Raw genomic sequence first — 16,575 nt, forward strand, 5'->3', positions numbered from 1 at the left:
GCAGGAAGAGAGTGGAAGTGCTGCAGTAACAGAGTGTCCCCCATATATCTCTGTCGGCCTGACTTATTTTCTTTCTGCACCCCAAGAAAACTCGCGGTAGCTCGCCACACTGCTGCCACCCTGGAAGAAAAAAATAAATGGGAGAGAGAAAGAGAGGGGAGAAAAGAAAAAGGAGAGCTCGTGACTCGTGAAGATGGAGGCCTCTGTTAAGTGCTGTGCTTGAAAGCCCGTCCGGCCTCATTAGCTGTCAGTTGTAACAATACTGAGCTGGCAGCGAAGACTGCTCCCAGTCTCGGTGCCATAAATCACAGGCTGACAGGGCCCTGACAGGGCTGGGAACCAACACACATGCACGACTTGCTTGCTTTCTGTCTCTCTGCTGTTCTCTTTTCTTTCTCCTCTTTCCCACTTTTTCCACTGCTCATTCTTTTTCTTCCTTTATCTCCAACTCACCCTCTCTCTCTCCTTTCTTTGTCAGTACTGCTCCCTTTCTCTTCCTCTCTCCCCCTCTCACACACACTTTAGGCACATTACAGCATGTCAGCATACAGTGCAGGAGATATGTGCTCACACCAACACACACTTGCCTTTTGCAGCACTTTTTCTTTTGGCGCTTCATGCTGCATGTAAGTGTGTTTGATGCGATGGGTTTGGAAAAGCCTATGATTCTTTGATGGATTACATGTGTGCATGTTGTTCTTCCTCCTTATTCTTGGTTTCTCAAACGTTTCTCAAGATAAATATTTAAAGTGTGTGTGTGTATGTATATATGTATACATGTATATATATATATGTATATGTGTATATATATATGTGTATATGTATATATATGTATATATATATACATATATATATATATATATGTGTATATACATATATATATATGTATATATGTATATGTATATATATGTATATATATATGTATATATGTATATATATATATATATATATATATATGTATATACACATATATATATATATATATACAAATACAAGCTTAAGAGGTTTTAAAGTTTTGTTCTACGACATAAAACTGTCATAGAATAAAATGTTGAAGCTTTTACGTATCTTAAAAATGTCATTTTCTAACAAGTGGTCAAACAATGGTCCACCTTCAGCTTAGTAGAGATGACCTGACGTCAGTTTGTGTAGTTTGTTTTTATCTTTACTGTAAATTATTTATTCTGCTGATTTCAAGGAACGAGAATTGTCATTTTAAGATGATAATGTAGGAATTCCCCCGCTTCAGGTGTGGGCAAAACCCAGCACTATATTTTAACAAGTGTAATACCAACTTGAAGGTTTCTAAAAGTAGAGGTCATAATGCTGACCCAGGTCAGAGGAGGACACAGTTTACTGACATGCAAAGTCTCCCGTAGCAGCAGTAAATAGAAACGTTTGAGCATGTTTGCATGTGGAGGATGTTATGGTCTGTTTGTATGCATGAGGCCTAGCAGGAGCTCACTGCAGCCGTCTGCCGCCGTCCATTATGGTGACGCGTGTGATGATGTGTGTGACACAACTGGAGAGGAAGGAAGTTGAAGAAAGCCGGGTCATTAATCACTTGCCGGTGACACATGTACACGCGCACACATGTATATTTCTACACACACATGTAGCTATCGGCTTGGTGCTGAGCTTGCAGCTGGACATGTATACAGACTGTAAGGAGAATGAGCTCACAGCTGGACTTCATGCCTCAGTCTGGATGGACTCCACTTCCCAGCTCCACACTCCTCCATTCCAGAGCTGCATACTCGTAATCCAAACCCAACGGCACTCAGCTGGACCTCACAGACTCAGGGTCAGCTCAGCTTGGATTTTGCACTTAAATGCTCTACTCTAAATAAGGTTTACTTACAGAAACGTTTTTTCTTCATTAATGTTTTCAGCTCAAAAGTATATATTGCTCTGATGCCAAGTGACTTCTGTATCTTTAAACCGTTTGTCGGCCCTAAACATGCCTTGAAAACCTGAAATCCAAAAGAACTTTCTGAACGGCACAAAAAAGATCTGGAGGGTAAATGCTTGTCAGCTAAGGTGCATTACTAATTAAATTAACAAAAGCAGCATTATAAACTGAATTGTTTTTTTTTAGCACTTTAGGGCAGCAGAAACAAATAGTGTATACCACATTGACCTATTATAACTAAGTATATAACTATAAGTTCGAAATAGCTATATCAACGATAGCATTCATTTGGAGTCATGTATGTCCACCTGATGCATTTAAGTCCAATATTCACTGTCCTGGTAGCTCTTTTTCAGCTCAGCAGTGAGTGTTTCGAGTCGCCTCCTCTGAAATATTGAGAACGGTGATTGTGAACCAAAACTGTTTAGTTGTGATAATTCTCTGTGGGTTTATGACCCGTTTCCCATTACACGTTACCTTTGTTTATCGTAAAGATGTTGATTATAGCAACTTTAGGGTGAGAAATCCACCCCGTCTGTTGGGCTCAACACAAGCGTTGTGACACCAATAAGTCCTGATTTAAAGGTTAGAACACCCATTCTCATTCCTCGCCATCTTTTCTTAGTATCATCCGTTGCCACAACAGTTTGAGAGTTTAAGATGTCCTGCCTCTTCACGGTGCTGATGAGTCCCAGAGGAGGTCCTGGCACAAAGTTACATAACTGGCCTCTTTCTGCTGCACTACATTAATCTTCCCCTGGTTGCAAACATCTCCCTGTAACATCTTCCTTATGCCTGCTTTGCTTCACAGGGAAATTTATTAGAGGATGTGTGTGTGTGTGATTATGAGCATGCATGTGTGGGCGGACAGGGTAATTGGTACTGTGTATGTGCTCGGGTCTGCTCAGGCCAAACGAGGCTTCACTGTATACACGTACAGTGTGGTGCTGTGGGGGTGTGGGAAAGCGAAGTACTTCAGAGGGAGCTCAGGAAGAATGAGGAAATTGCAGACAGATAGGCCTAATGGTTGTGCTGAGGGAAGAGGTTGTAGGGCCAACAGCTGCTAGCAATCCATCTGGACCAGCCTGGAGAGCTGAACCGGACCGCTCCACAGTGACGTGTTCGCCTTCTGGGGACGAGTGCACTGGGACTGTTCATCAGACCAGGGGCAAGAAGGGCTTGCAATAAATTCATGGAGTTTGTTTTAAAATCCCTCGAAGAGCTCATTTATTCAGAAGCAATAAGACGGAACTTGGAGAATCTTTAAAACAGAACAAATGGGTTCATAATCACATAATTATAAATGCATTCAAAATACATATGACATAATTCCTGTACAGATCAAACTTTGGTAGTTAAAAGTAACACCAGCTCATTTCAAGAAACAGGAAAATGAATTGATGCTTTTTTTTTTTTTAAACGGTGAAATCTCCTTGGTTCCTTGTTCCTCATGTTCTTAATGTCTCAGAGATCAGCTGTCAGAGAAACATGTGATGCATTCTTTTCATCCATTTTTTGTTGGAAAAGTTTCCGTTTCTGTAGGTGGCCCTCTCTTTTGTTTAGTCATGTGAACACTTTGTACCTCCGCCAGCAAACTGTTTATTAGTTAGACATGTCTTTTCCACCTGTTTGTCAGAGTTGGCAAACAGGTTGAGGCAAGTGAAGGAACTTTTGTTTCAGTTAGAATGAATGTTTTTGTTTTTTAAGAACACAGGAAATTGAACAGAAATGTAAACTTTACTTTATACTTAGATATACTACGCAGCTCTATTTCTATATCAAAATATATTTTTCTTTCAAATGTGAAACGTTCCTCTTTCTGCTCAAATGGGGAGTTTTGCAATTTAAAGGAATAGTTTGATATTTTGGAAATTGTGTTATTTAGATATAGAGAAGGAACCACTTTTATGTCATTATGGTAAATATTCATTTTCAAAGAGGTTCGGGTCAAGGCTTAGCTAAGCATGAAGGGAGTGGTATCATCTTACTTTCTGCAAGAACATTTTATTCTTCATATGTGTGCAAACCTTTTCCATTTTTAACGGAACAGGCAGTAGTTTGATTCAGAGATAAAACGACCAAAGTCTTCAATTCTTTATAAAAATCCTGTTCTCTAATACAAACTGAACACATTCATTCTAACAAAGGTTCCTTCGATTGCCCACATGTTTTATGCTACACCAAGCTAACCGACAGCTGGCTCGAGCAACATATTCATTGATCTTATCATCTACCTCTCGCCAAGAAAACAAATAAAGTGTATTTCCCAAAATGCTGAAACAAAAACATGTCAAGACACCGTGCAGTTTATTAGGTTGTAACTGATCAGGCCTTGCCCTACAAAGAGCTGTTGTTAGTGGAGGTAATGTTATCTACAACACAGCCAAAAAAACATCAGTTACAGTTAAGCAATGAGAGAAATATTGCTTATTCTGTTCTAATCTCATCTGTGAGGAGGGATTTTGGCAAGTGACAGATGAAAGCGCAAGTACCTCTGGACAGCTGTTTGATTCATTCTGGATGTAACATCGATCCTGTTGTTGATGTTCAATCATGGAGCCATGAAATAAGAAAAAGGGCTCAGCTAACCTTCTCTGGTTTGTGTAGCTGATTTGTCAGAGCGAGGGGTGAAAGCTGATGAGGAGAATTTACTCACTGCCCTCCTCTGTTGCCTGATTCCCTCCTCAGCTCCTCTGGCCATGTGGACGAACTCGCCACTGCACGTATGCATACATGCACACAAACCCCCAGTTTTACAAGCACTCGCACAAGCAGGCGCCCATATGCATGCACACAAACCAGAATGACTGCGCGCACGCACGCACACACAAACACACACCCTCTAACCTCACTATGGTCTCACACAGCAGGCCTGCCATAAATCAATGGGCAGGATCGTGTCTGCCAGTTAGACTAAACAAGAGCATTTGTGAGGATTTGCTCTCAGCCATTAATCATCTTGACAGCTTGAAAAACACATTTCCCCTTTAATGACTGTATTTGGATAATCAGCTCTGTTTCCCTTCCCACCCTCTCCCTGGCTCGCCCTCCTATCCCCTCCCCATTTTCTCCTTTTTTTGCCCCAAGCGCCATCATTGACAAGAGGGTAACTCATTATTAGAGGAGGAGAAGCCGGAGGAGGGACTGTGGAGGAGAGGGAGGGGTCTTTCACCGTCTAAAAGGGTTCTCCGAAAAAGTAAAAATAATCAAGCTGCCTGTGGAAAAAAGGTTTTTTTTTCACCTTCACTCAACAAACCGCAAGGCCTCTCTGCTAATATAAACGTGTGTATGTGAGAGCACACACTCACACTGACAAAGTCCTGCTGAATTAAACACAGAGAGCTTATGGATGGACTGAGCTGCAAACATTAACCATGAACGTCCTAATCTGTAAAGCTTGTCAGGATCTTAAAAACATAAACCCACCCTGTGATGTGAAAATGCGATACAAGATGTGTGTTGTGAGAATAGTAGTTGATTTGACCGTAACGTGTTGCCATCGACAGAACCACCTTTATATGAAAATCTCCCAAAACAAAATGACTTGAGTTTACATAACATTTTCTAAAATATAATTTGAAAGGTGGACATGTTGTTTCAGATGAACTGAGTGTAAAAAAAGTCGAAGGAAATGGTCAAAACCTTACTGCATGTTTAACATGGTTAAATCATTTCTGTCTGCACTGCAGGAGAGAAACGCAGAGCATCTTGTTACGTTCACTGGGAAGGAATCAGGCCACTGTGTCGGGCTGGACCAACAGTGTCCAGGGACTCTGGAGCTGTCAGTGCAGCACCTTAGGGAGACAAGGGGAGTGAAGCCAAAAGAGAGAGAAAGAACATCTCTTCAGTTTAAACAGCCTTTTCTTCGAGTTTAGCTAACGTAAAGAACTGGAAAATGTAAGGTTTGACATTTATTTAAAACTGCAATTACTGATTATCTGTTTGTCTGCTGTGGCCAAACATAATACAATGTAGAGTGAACCAAAACAGTACATTTGAACTGTGAACTGAACAATGTAAAATCACTCCACAAAGTTTAAGTTATAAATACAGATAATAGAAACTTGAAAATAAGATACTGCCCAGTCAGTGTTGTCTCCCTTCAATGTGATGAAGATGGACTTGCAGCGTATTGATGTATCAATGTAAAACTGGGTATCATCGGGAAAGTGGAATTGATTAATATTGTTAAAGTTAGGGTTGGTAATGTTGAGAAATAAGCGAAAGTATGCTCGATTTTTAAAATTATCCAACCAAAAAACTCAGCCCAGAGTTCCAACACTTTTCCAAAGAAAGAAGCAAATCACACCAGCTCCAAAAGTAGCTAAATCTAGCGAGAAAGTCGACAAGTCAGCAACACTACAGCCCGTCTATTCAGGCCTCCCTCCAAATCCACTCCCCCGAAAATTACCATTACTACGAACAAAAACAACGAACATATCTAGCAGTTGGTGGAAATGGCTTGACACACAGCTGAAATAATATCAAACCATGGCGGGAACACTAACGAAATGTAAGTCTTGTAATTGTAAGTAGTATCAGTTGTTTAAGATCAGACTTTAAAAAAAGTATCAGATCCAAATTAAAAGTAAGTATACAAGATGTCATTAACACTGTTATGCTTATTTGACGGAGATCTTAAAATACAGGGGTAACAACTCAATGGGCAGCTGATGCAAAGTGACACACGTCATATCTAAAGTGACGGCTCTGCAGGGAGGATGTTTAATTTTGTTAAATGCCTGTTGCCTCGCCTCCTCTCTCCTTGCGTCTCCTTCTCGCCTCCTCCACTCACATCTCCTGTGGGCGCGAGGAGAGGAGGCCAGGAAAGGAATCGAGGATGCACGAACTGAGAAATGGGAAAGACCCCTGGTATTGCACATGCTGGCTCACTGACATGGTTTGAAACACTTAAAAGTCCTGTAATGGCACCTGTGCTTGTCTGACTATGACCAGACAGATCAAAATGTTTGCTGTGAAAAGCTGCATTTCACTTTTAATGGCGTATTTTAGGGATTCATAAACTAAGTACAGTTTTTCCAAAATAGGAAGATGAAATAAAACAAAACTTGAGACATAGCTTCCTCAGCAACCAGTAAATAACCATTGTTCTACACATAGACAATTATTCATAGCTTCATTGTACCCTTACACAGGCTGAGAAACACAGCTGACGTGTGCTATTGAGTGAATGTGTAATGTATATTGATTTGTGTGTATGGGCTGGGCTCCTACGATGTGTTGACATGTGGATTGATGTATGTTTGAACAGTTGTGAGACAACTATGTCTGAATACCACACAGATGAGTGATGGTGGCGCACAGACACTCTGAAGTCACAGTCTCTCAGTTACCAAACATCTCATGTGTGTTAAGTTACTGTAGAGAGATAATGTGACATCTGTGGACCAATGCTTTATCTTTAATGTATTCCAATTCACCTAATCCTATTTTCTCTGAATTGTTTATCATCCAGCATGTGCCTATTAATTTATTTTCAGAAAGTTACAATCTGCCTTAATGGGGCTGCATTAATCCTGCAAGAAAAGTTAAGGAGTTTATGATACACAAGTGGTGATAAACTGTGTATCTTGACTTGCAGTGCAGTGGCTAAAATGAGCCTCTGAGTCTGGATGCCCATCCAGAGGAGACATAAAACAGGCCCATGATGCTCAAAGTGAGTACATGATGACCACAGGGCGGCCCAAATAGGAAGAAAAAAAGAAGTTGTCAATCAGAGCGTGTATCCCAACCATCAGAGCTGCTCCTCGCTCCCTGCCAAGGCACGTTCGTTGCCGAGCGCTCGTGTCATCTTCGCCGGCGATCTCCCAGCGCGGCAACAAAATGCAATCCAGCTGGACATGCAGTCCAAGTGCTATTAGCAGTGCACCGTACTGTAATTAAAATGTTCATTTCTCGACCGGTGGTTAGGGGTGGCGTGTCTATTAACGGCGCTCACTCACACCACTGGAACTTTGGAGAGGCCACAGCGGCTCTGGGCAGCTTTCCATGTCGAGGCCATGTGAGGTTTGCCAAGGTCAGGGCCGGCTGCACATAAAATCACAAGCACTACTTCTCTATCTCTGAAACGGCAGCCGAGCTGACAGTCCCTCTCTTTTACCAGTCAATAGATGAATCAACCCCAAAGGAGTTATTATACAACCATCTAGATTTTTAGATACATTTTTTTGTTGCACTACGGCATGTTGAAATATTAACCTTTTCAAAGAACAAATGTTTGAAATGTTTAGATGTGCATGTGGGCGAAGTATGAAATGCACAGGCTACTTTTATTGATTCACAGCACAAAATAAATATAAACTAGAGACGATCTTACGGTGGGATCACACCCTGCAGTGATGCCGAATTGGACCAGAGGCGTACAGTGTGTGTGTGTGTGTGTGTGTGTGTGTGTGTGTGTGTGTGTGTGTGTGTGTGTGTGTGTGTGTGTGTGTGTGTGTGTGTGTGTGTGTGTGTGTGTGGGGGGGGAGGTGCCCTTGCTCGGACCACACCAATCTTCAAACTCAGCCTTCATTTTGATGTCAACAACACACCTTGAAACTCCAAGGTTTGTAACTGAACTATGCACAGTTGTGAAGTTATTGCAGTGACAAAATCTGTCCACAGACAGACAGAAACATAAACACCTCAAACGACAGGCATCAAAACCGCCTCGAGCTCCAGCTTCAGTAATATACTGTCGGTGTCTGCAGGACAACATTTTGTCATGATGACACACAGACAGACTCACAAGGTGAAAACAATAGCATCACTGTCCCGGTTGGTAAATAACCTTTTTAGGATCAGTGCCAATGAGTTGTCAAGAACTGCTGTTGGCCTTGAAGGCCTAATTAAAAGGAGACAGATCCTACGCAGCAACTCGTGTTGCAACATATTTCAGCGCTGAATGTTAAAGGTTAAACATCCTAATATTAAAGCTTTAAAACTATAATTACAATACAGTATTGCTATTGTAAACCACAGCATCATAATGTACTGCCTCTTCAATAATTACAAGCACGGTTGACTTTGCCACAGAGCTGTCAATGTCCTTGATGACTGATTTTAGGTCACATATGTCACCAGCCACCACTGCTGCTTAATACAGGTGTGGCAGCTCACCTTCAAAATGAAAGGATGGTGTAGCATCATTGGATATAATAATTGCTCAAATAATCACAGAAATTGAGTTTTGAAGGACATGCACATTCACAAACAGTGAAAATAAAGACAAATTTCTTTGTTAATATTTGGTTATGTGCCTGATGTGAACAGGTATAAGATAAGATAAGATAATCCTTTATTAGTCCCTCAGTGGGGAAATTGCGGGAAAAGCTCAGTAGTGAGCAGGAGCTGCTGTAAAGGGCAGCCACTCGTGCGGCGCCGGAAAGGGTAACATCTAGAGTATGAGAACAGGTTAGCTCATTTGGTGTCTGTAAAATGTTATATTTAGTGACACTGTCCTGAACTTACATTTGCTGACATCAAGTTGAAGAAATAGTTAAACATGTTGGGCAATGCGCTTATTCGCTTTCTTACTGAGATTAGAAGATTGATTCTACTTCATATCTGTCCTTTTAACATGAAGCTACAGGAAACTAGCATATCTTATTTTAGTTGAGCTTAGCTTAGCTTATTTTAGAGTAGTAGTGTTTTTTGTATGGTTCTAACAAAAGAGAGATAAGCTAGTGCTTTAATTAGTCATCTTACCTAACCAGCTATTGACTGTAGCTTAATATTTAATAGATAATTATGAGTATTCTCATACCATACTTGTGTATCTATATCTACAGTATACACACTGGGTCACCCTTCTAGCCCGGGGTATTGTCTACAATCATTTAATTTCTTCGCTTTGCAGAAAGTAGGAACAACAGTTTGAAGTGAGCTTGGAGAACCAAATTCTGGATCAAGTACACTAATAAAAAGGAGTTTAAGCTCTGATAATCATCTCAATATTACTCTAATCAAGAGAACATTATTGCTGGAAGTCTGTTAATGTTTTCACAGCGAGCATTGCACTATGGCTGACTACAGCCATGAATGAGATGAGGAGTTGAAGCAGGCATGTAAAATAGTCAGTCACAGGGTTTATGTGGAGAAATAAAGCAGAGGCTGTGTGACAGGCCCTGATGAGGGATGTGTTCACACCATCTGGGTTGCTTTAACACAGCGGTCACTGTTGGATGCCGGGGGCTCTGTATTGTGTCCTGATGTTAAACACAGAGGTGGTAGTCATGGAGTTGAGGTTAATGTTTTGTTCTGGAGACAGGGGGAGAGAGAGAGAGAGAGAGATAGATAGAGAGAGAGAGAGAGAGAGAGAAAGAGAGAGAGAGAGAGAGAGAGAGAGAGAGAGAGAGAGAGAGAGACTCCCCTCTCTCTCTCTCTCTCTCTCTCTCTGTCCTAGCTGTCACCAGGAATGGTGAGCCGGGGTAGAGCTGGCGTCTAATTGAAGAGCAGCTCCACACCCTGTCGTCATTAATCACCAGGCCTGTCAGCCGGCTGCTCAGGACCTCACAGTGGCACTCTGCACCGTCTCTGCACTGACGCTCAGAGGGGAAAATATTAGTCCCCTCCATCACCATCACCATCTGTACTGATACTACTACTACTTGTCTGATTACAACTATCATTCACGTACTTTTTCCTATTGTTACTAATGCCACTAGCCCACAACAACATTATCCATAACTGCTACTTTACCTCTAGCTGTTAAATAGTTAGCTTTAAAGATGGAAGATGGACTTTGATAGCTACAGAGCCAGGCAAACCCTGACTTTATGCTTAGCTATTACACGCACACGCACACACACACACACACACACACACACACACACACACACACACACACACACACACACACACACACATATACACACATATATACAGTATATATACTGTGTGTGCATATATACATAACACAAATGAAGAAATGAAGCTCTTCTGACCATACATGTTGTGTGTTAGTTGAGAAGAATGTAACATAAAGTTCCATAGAAGCTTTTGGCAAGAAAGCTGATTCAATGATTTCCCAAAATGTAAAACTCTTCCTAATAATAATTATGAAGTGAACTGTGTTTCTCGTGACAAGTGAAAATCCACTTTGTGCGGTTTGTTTATTTTGTATTTATTTAAATAAAAAGTGAATGAAAAAGTACAGTACACCATGTCATTTTGTGCCGATGGAATATCTTTCCATCGGCAAATATGTTTTTGTGAGAAAAAACAACATACAATACAAAGTTACTCTGGAAATTTTGTATTTTTGCTCGGTACCATGTGCATTGTATTTTCGTAATTTGTACCCATAGTGTCAGACAGAAAGGTTTTGGGATGATAATAGTAACTCATTTTAACAAATGGATGACGATGTGGGGGTTTAAGTCTCCCGACATGTCCCTTATAGGCTTGGTGCTTATTTAAAACTGGAAAATTGTATAACTTAAGACTCTCAGCCTCACATGTGCCACCGTTAGTGGACAAAGGATTGGGGAAGCATGCACATACTTGTACACACACAGCCTCACACAGGCGACATAAATTTAGTGTGTGGGTGTTGACTCAGCTGCGTGAGTGTGTGTGAGTGTGTGTGTAGGGGAGGAAGATAGATGTTGGAGATTGATGAGCGCAGGGAAAGGGAGAATAGTGAGGCATTTGATGAACGAGTGTAAACTGGCAACAGTGGAATTTATTCCTCCTCCCCGACAAGATTGAAGGTTCTCCCCTCTGCCTGACCTCCAGTGTGAATCCTCTTCAGATTCAAGCCAATGTAACCGATTCTCTATCTACAGTTTGTAAGATGTATTTTTCCATTCTATGAGGAAGAGAGGTACCTGCCCTTCTCACACAGATTGCACCTGTACTTCACCAACACAACTTTAGGGGGCAACACAATCCAGTGAATCTCTTGTGGCTCTCTCGAACTTACACAGAAATATGTGCAATACAGCATTAAAACCAGAATACCTTTGACCTATTTTATCTAAACTATTTCATAAACTCCGTAAAAAAACACAGCAACAAGAAACCAAGTATGTACTGTTCCAGAAAAATGCATGTCTCCTAATTTTCTAAGAAGAAAAAGAAGTGTATAGTCCCAAAGCGCTATGCGGAGTGGTGATCAGGGCGCCGTGACCTTGCTCGTGTGGCTGGGGCTGGATGTGGTTTGGGAGGGTCATCCATTTTGTTAATGGTCCTGTCAAGTGACACCTGTGCTCGCCTTTCCCCTGTCTGGAGTGCTAATGAACCGCGAGAGTAGAGGAGTCTGGGAGTCGGGGTCAATAGCCGCCTCGGAGACTGCAGCCTCTTCGCTCTGTGCCACCTACAACCTGACAGCCAAATAGAGTGAAGACACAGGAACATTATCGAGGCCGAAATGCTCTAATGGCAGCGGTGGCTTTGAGATAGACCGACTCCTTCCCCTCGAATTAGTATCTAACTGCTCTGAGTCGAGAACGCTGACTTCAGTTAAACCACAGCACAGCAGAGAGCAGCAAGAAAATGGCTCTTCACATCAGGACGGGAGGCCTCCATGTTTGTGGTTCCTGTAAGAGAGCCCGCTCTCCTCAGGGGTGATGTCAGGACTTTGATGAATATTTCTCTATTAACCGCCTCCCATTGTCAGCCCTGGCCTTTGTGCTGCAGACCAATCCGTCAGACCGTGAGGGGATCCTGGGTCGACATCTCCCTCAGGTCATTATTGAAGTCCCAGTGACCTGGCGGCCACTCCACACAGCCAGCCACTCTGCTGAGGAGGCTGTTTTCAGGCCTCACAAACAAGAATCAGCAATTAAAAGCTGCACTCCCAACAATAAAAGCAATGTGGGTGATGGAGAGAGGAGGGATGGAGGTCCTCAGAGGCTAGCTAACAGGGTTAATGTGACCCAGCCTGCCCTCTTTGGGACAGACCTGTCAACTGATATGAGCCATGAATTATTACACACAGCCACATATAGCGTGGCTGTAATAGCCGTAATGATCGATTGACCGAGATAAGTGAAGTGCAGTAGCCTGGCGAAATTTACTCCATCCTCTCACGCTTTGACAAAAAAGCTACTTCATGGTACTATTTAAAGCAAACAATAAAGAAGAAAACGAGGTGAAATGCAATCATGTATCATTTATTTAACAAAATAAGACCTTTTCCTGTTGGTTGGATAGCACAGCCACCATTAATTGTTTTTATTTACGTCATCTTTTCTGATCTTTGTATCATTTGCGGTGACCCCAACTTGCCCCCAAGTAAGCTTGAAAAAATATTACATCTTTGCATATTTACAAATAAAAATGATGGCATTGTTCAAGGTCATTCTCATGGACATGCAATTCTCCATAGTCTGAATACGATGCAGAAACAAAATACCAACACAAGAAAGGACAGAAAATGAAAAGAGGTTCCCAGAATAAAGCTTCACAGTCCATCTTCATCGTGGTGCAAGGTTTTTATTTTTAGAGTGTATGATAGGCAGAATGGTACTATACTTATATCATTCTCTTTCAGTTAGAATATTTTAGAACAATTTATTCGGACACCCCCCCAACCCCCAGAGTTGAATCTCAAGCGCTTGAGTGAAAAATAAATACAGACTTTCAGTTCTGGGAGACAGATTTAGAGAAAAACTAAATAAAAACCAAAATCAAGACTGTTGTAATATTCCCACAATTCCATTATTTTCAAGCTCTGCCGTCTTTAAATTGCTAAAGTCTGTTGGTTCTACAGACAATCCATCACGGGGTCTTGTGCCTTCGCAGCGCCAGTCACAATCCTGAGGCTAACAGGTGGTATTCCTGGCAGGCGGGCCATCAGGCGCAATGCCCTGTACTGGTGATGACCCCGATCTCAAGAATCCATCTTCAGAGATGCTCTGGAGAGTCCAAGCTGGTGCCTGCAGTCTGTGGGCGCCAACGCTATTTCTGATATCACTGGTATCCAAGGGCTGAGGCCGAGCCCAGTCTCTGACTGTAGAGGGCATAGGGGGAGTAATAGGCTGAGGCGGAGGGGAGGTTGGTCATAGGAAGTCCTGGTGCTCCTTGCAGGTGGGATTTGCTGTAGGGGTGGTAGCGAGCCAGGCTCAAGCCAGGAGAGCCTCTGAGGGAGAAGGAGCTGGGCAGGGTACCCGGGCTGCTGTGTGGGGGCAGGTGGAGGTGACAAGAGGCTGTCGATGAAACTGATGAGGGGTAGGCTGACAACAGCTTGCTGTCCATCATACCATGCAGGGCTGTGTGGGTACGCAAGTGGGCTAGTAGCTCCTCTGACGTGGAAAACCGCTTGTCACAGGGACCGCCGACAGACACCCAGTTACAGGCGTGAGGCAGCGGCTCGTTGGGGAGCATGAAACCGTAGGTGTAGAGAGGGTGGGACAGGGAGGGGGCGGTGGTTGAAGACAAGGAGCTGGGGTGCAGGGAATGGAGGTGGTGGGAGGGGTAAACCAGAGGGTAACCAGACTTGAGGCTGGAGGGATCGTGGACGCAGGTGGAGCAGTTACTTCCTCCTAGGTGGGGTGCATTGGGGTAAGTCAGACAATACGGGTCCCGACATAAGCCCTGCATCAGGGATGGAGGAGAGGCTCCAGTGAGCGGGCTGGAGCTGGGGTGCTTCCCAGGAAGTCCTAACCCCAGACTAGACTTGGTGTGATCCAATCCAGAAACAAAATGGGAGGGGTAGCCAGCGTAGGCCCCCACTATGGAGCCGTGGTAGCCCATGGAAGCGGGAGGCAAAGGGAAGACAGAATGTCCTGGTTTAAAAGGGGAGACGGGGGCGATGTGCCCGGAGCCCAAGCCAGGCTGTGAGGAGACCTGTGTGTCGGCCTTGCTCTCTGGCCGCGGGCTGCTGGCAGAGCTGGCATTGCTGGAGTTGGCGCTGGCCCGTATGTGGCTGGAGTTGGCTAACTGAGCCCCATCCATCCCGGACTTAGCTGCATCTGAGTCTTTTTTGCCAGCGCTGTTGTTATTACTGTCCAAGCTGGACTGCTCTGAGCTCCCAGTTTTGCTGTCCATGTGCGAGGCCTGGGAGTGTGACGGGGGCTGCGTGGAGGGGGAATGGCTTTGTCTGTGGATCTGGCTCTGAGTGTGCAGGGGAGGAGGGCTGGAGCTGGGTGACCGGGAATGGGGAGGAAAGGATGGACATGAAGCAGTGCCACTGCTGGAGCTTCCATTTGGCACCCTGAAAGCTGCTTTATCTGAAGACCCCTTTGTCCCCAGAGCGTCCTTACGACAGTCGCCTGATGATTTGGAGTAAGGCTTGAAGCTGGACTTGTCATCCAGGGACTGGTGCTGCTCTCCAGACTTAGAGGATCGGCTTGACGATTCCTTGTCTCCCAGACTGCCTGAGGAGAGGGAGGCCAGCTTGGAAGAGGAGGGGGGATCTGGTTTGCCAATTTGAGAGCAGGTCTGGGCCAGCAGAGCCAAAGGACTCTTCTTGGCATCCAGCTGTGAAGGAAAAAAAGAGAGCAAGACGGTTAACAAATGTTTGTTTATACTTTGATTTAATTAAAAGCATCTTAAGACATATCAATTATATTGTAATTTAAAAAAATGCACTCATTCAAATTATATTCTAATTACATATTTAACTGGCCAACCAGTGTACTAAGTATATAACCCAGCAAACTGCACGTCCGCCGTGAGTTATTAATTTATATCTAATGTGAACAAAGGATGTCACAGGATGCAAAGTTGAAGTTTAACTTAAGTAAAAAAAAAAAGAAAGAAAAAGAAGAAGAAAGAAAACATTTAAAAAGAGTATATGTCATTATAATACATCGCTCAAATGAACAGGTAATATTACTTTTAAAACTGTATTATCTGCAGTAATTTACATTTGAAACTCGTGTGCTTGCCAACAAAACGCTGTGCGTAAAATGGCGCATATGGCATTTTTTTAAGCAAAAGTAAAACTCAACCTACGTCATGAAATTATATTATCTAATTAATATAAGAAAGAAAAGCGACATCAGATGATACCAACAGTTTTTGGAGACAAATTCAATTTATTTTGATTAACTTACTTCAATGCTGACTGGCGCGGATGTGAGGGGCTGGAGATACTCCGGGTGCAGCAAGTGGCCGCTGTGCGCCGTCAACATCTTTACGATCCGGATAGGACGCCTTTTAATCTGACGCAAGGGATCCCTTGGAGGACAAGAAGTGGGTACTATGGACACGGACGGTCTCTCCGCTCCTGTCCGGTGATGATCACCGCTGGCGTCGGCGACGCTGCGCTCCTGGGACTGTCTGCGTAAAAGTGGTTCAGGTCCACCGGGGGGATCTCTCATCTGAATCGGGGCTCGTGGAGGGATAACGGCATGTAACGAGGGGACGCAGGGTTGAAAGTCATTTACAAGCACGTTGCATGATGGTAAATTAAACAGATAAGAGTGCGGTAATCCGGAAGGACGTGTAGCTGCGCAGTGCGCGTCCTCCGCGTCGGACCCAAGCTGTCTCTAAAAAGGAACAAATTGCCCAAATGTCATCCTCTATTGGGCTCTTCAATATCACCTGCTAATTATTCCTAATTATCCCTTCATCCAGTGTTGAAAAAGAAAGAATCGAGCCAGAAAAGAGAAAAACAAAACACCATAGGTCGTCACTGCTCATCAAAATACGGAGTGCAAGTAGAAAGAATATCCCCGCAGAGGTTGGTGTGTGTGTGACGGTCCTCCTGC

General features: G+C 43.3%; 1 protein-coding gene across 1 annotated transcript; it reads right to left on the reverse strand.

Annotated features, from left to right (window-relative positions):
• Positions 1–13,053: 13,053 nt before the first annotated feature.
• Positions 13,054–16,185, reverse strand: znf703 (zinc finger protein 703; the record flags this gene model as incomplete). The annotated part of the gene is made up of 2 exons (XM_079221916.1): positions 13,054–15,340; positions 15,919–16,185. The coding sequence occupies 2 exons, from the start codon at positions 16,183–16,185 to the stop codon at positions 13,832–13,834; spliced, it is 1,776 nt and encodes a 591-aa protein (XP_079078042.1). The 3' UTR covers positions 13,054–13,831.
• Positions 16,186–16,575: the final 390 nt, after the last annotated feature.

Source organism: Taurulus bubalis (assembly GCF_910589615.1).
Source record: "Taurulus bubalis genome assembly, chromosome: 8".
Taxonomy (NCBI): domain Eukaryota; kingdom Metazoa; phylum Chordata; class Actinopteri; order Perciformes; family Cottidae; genus Taurulus; species Taurulus bubalis.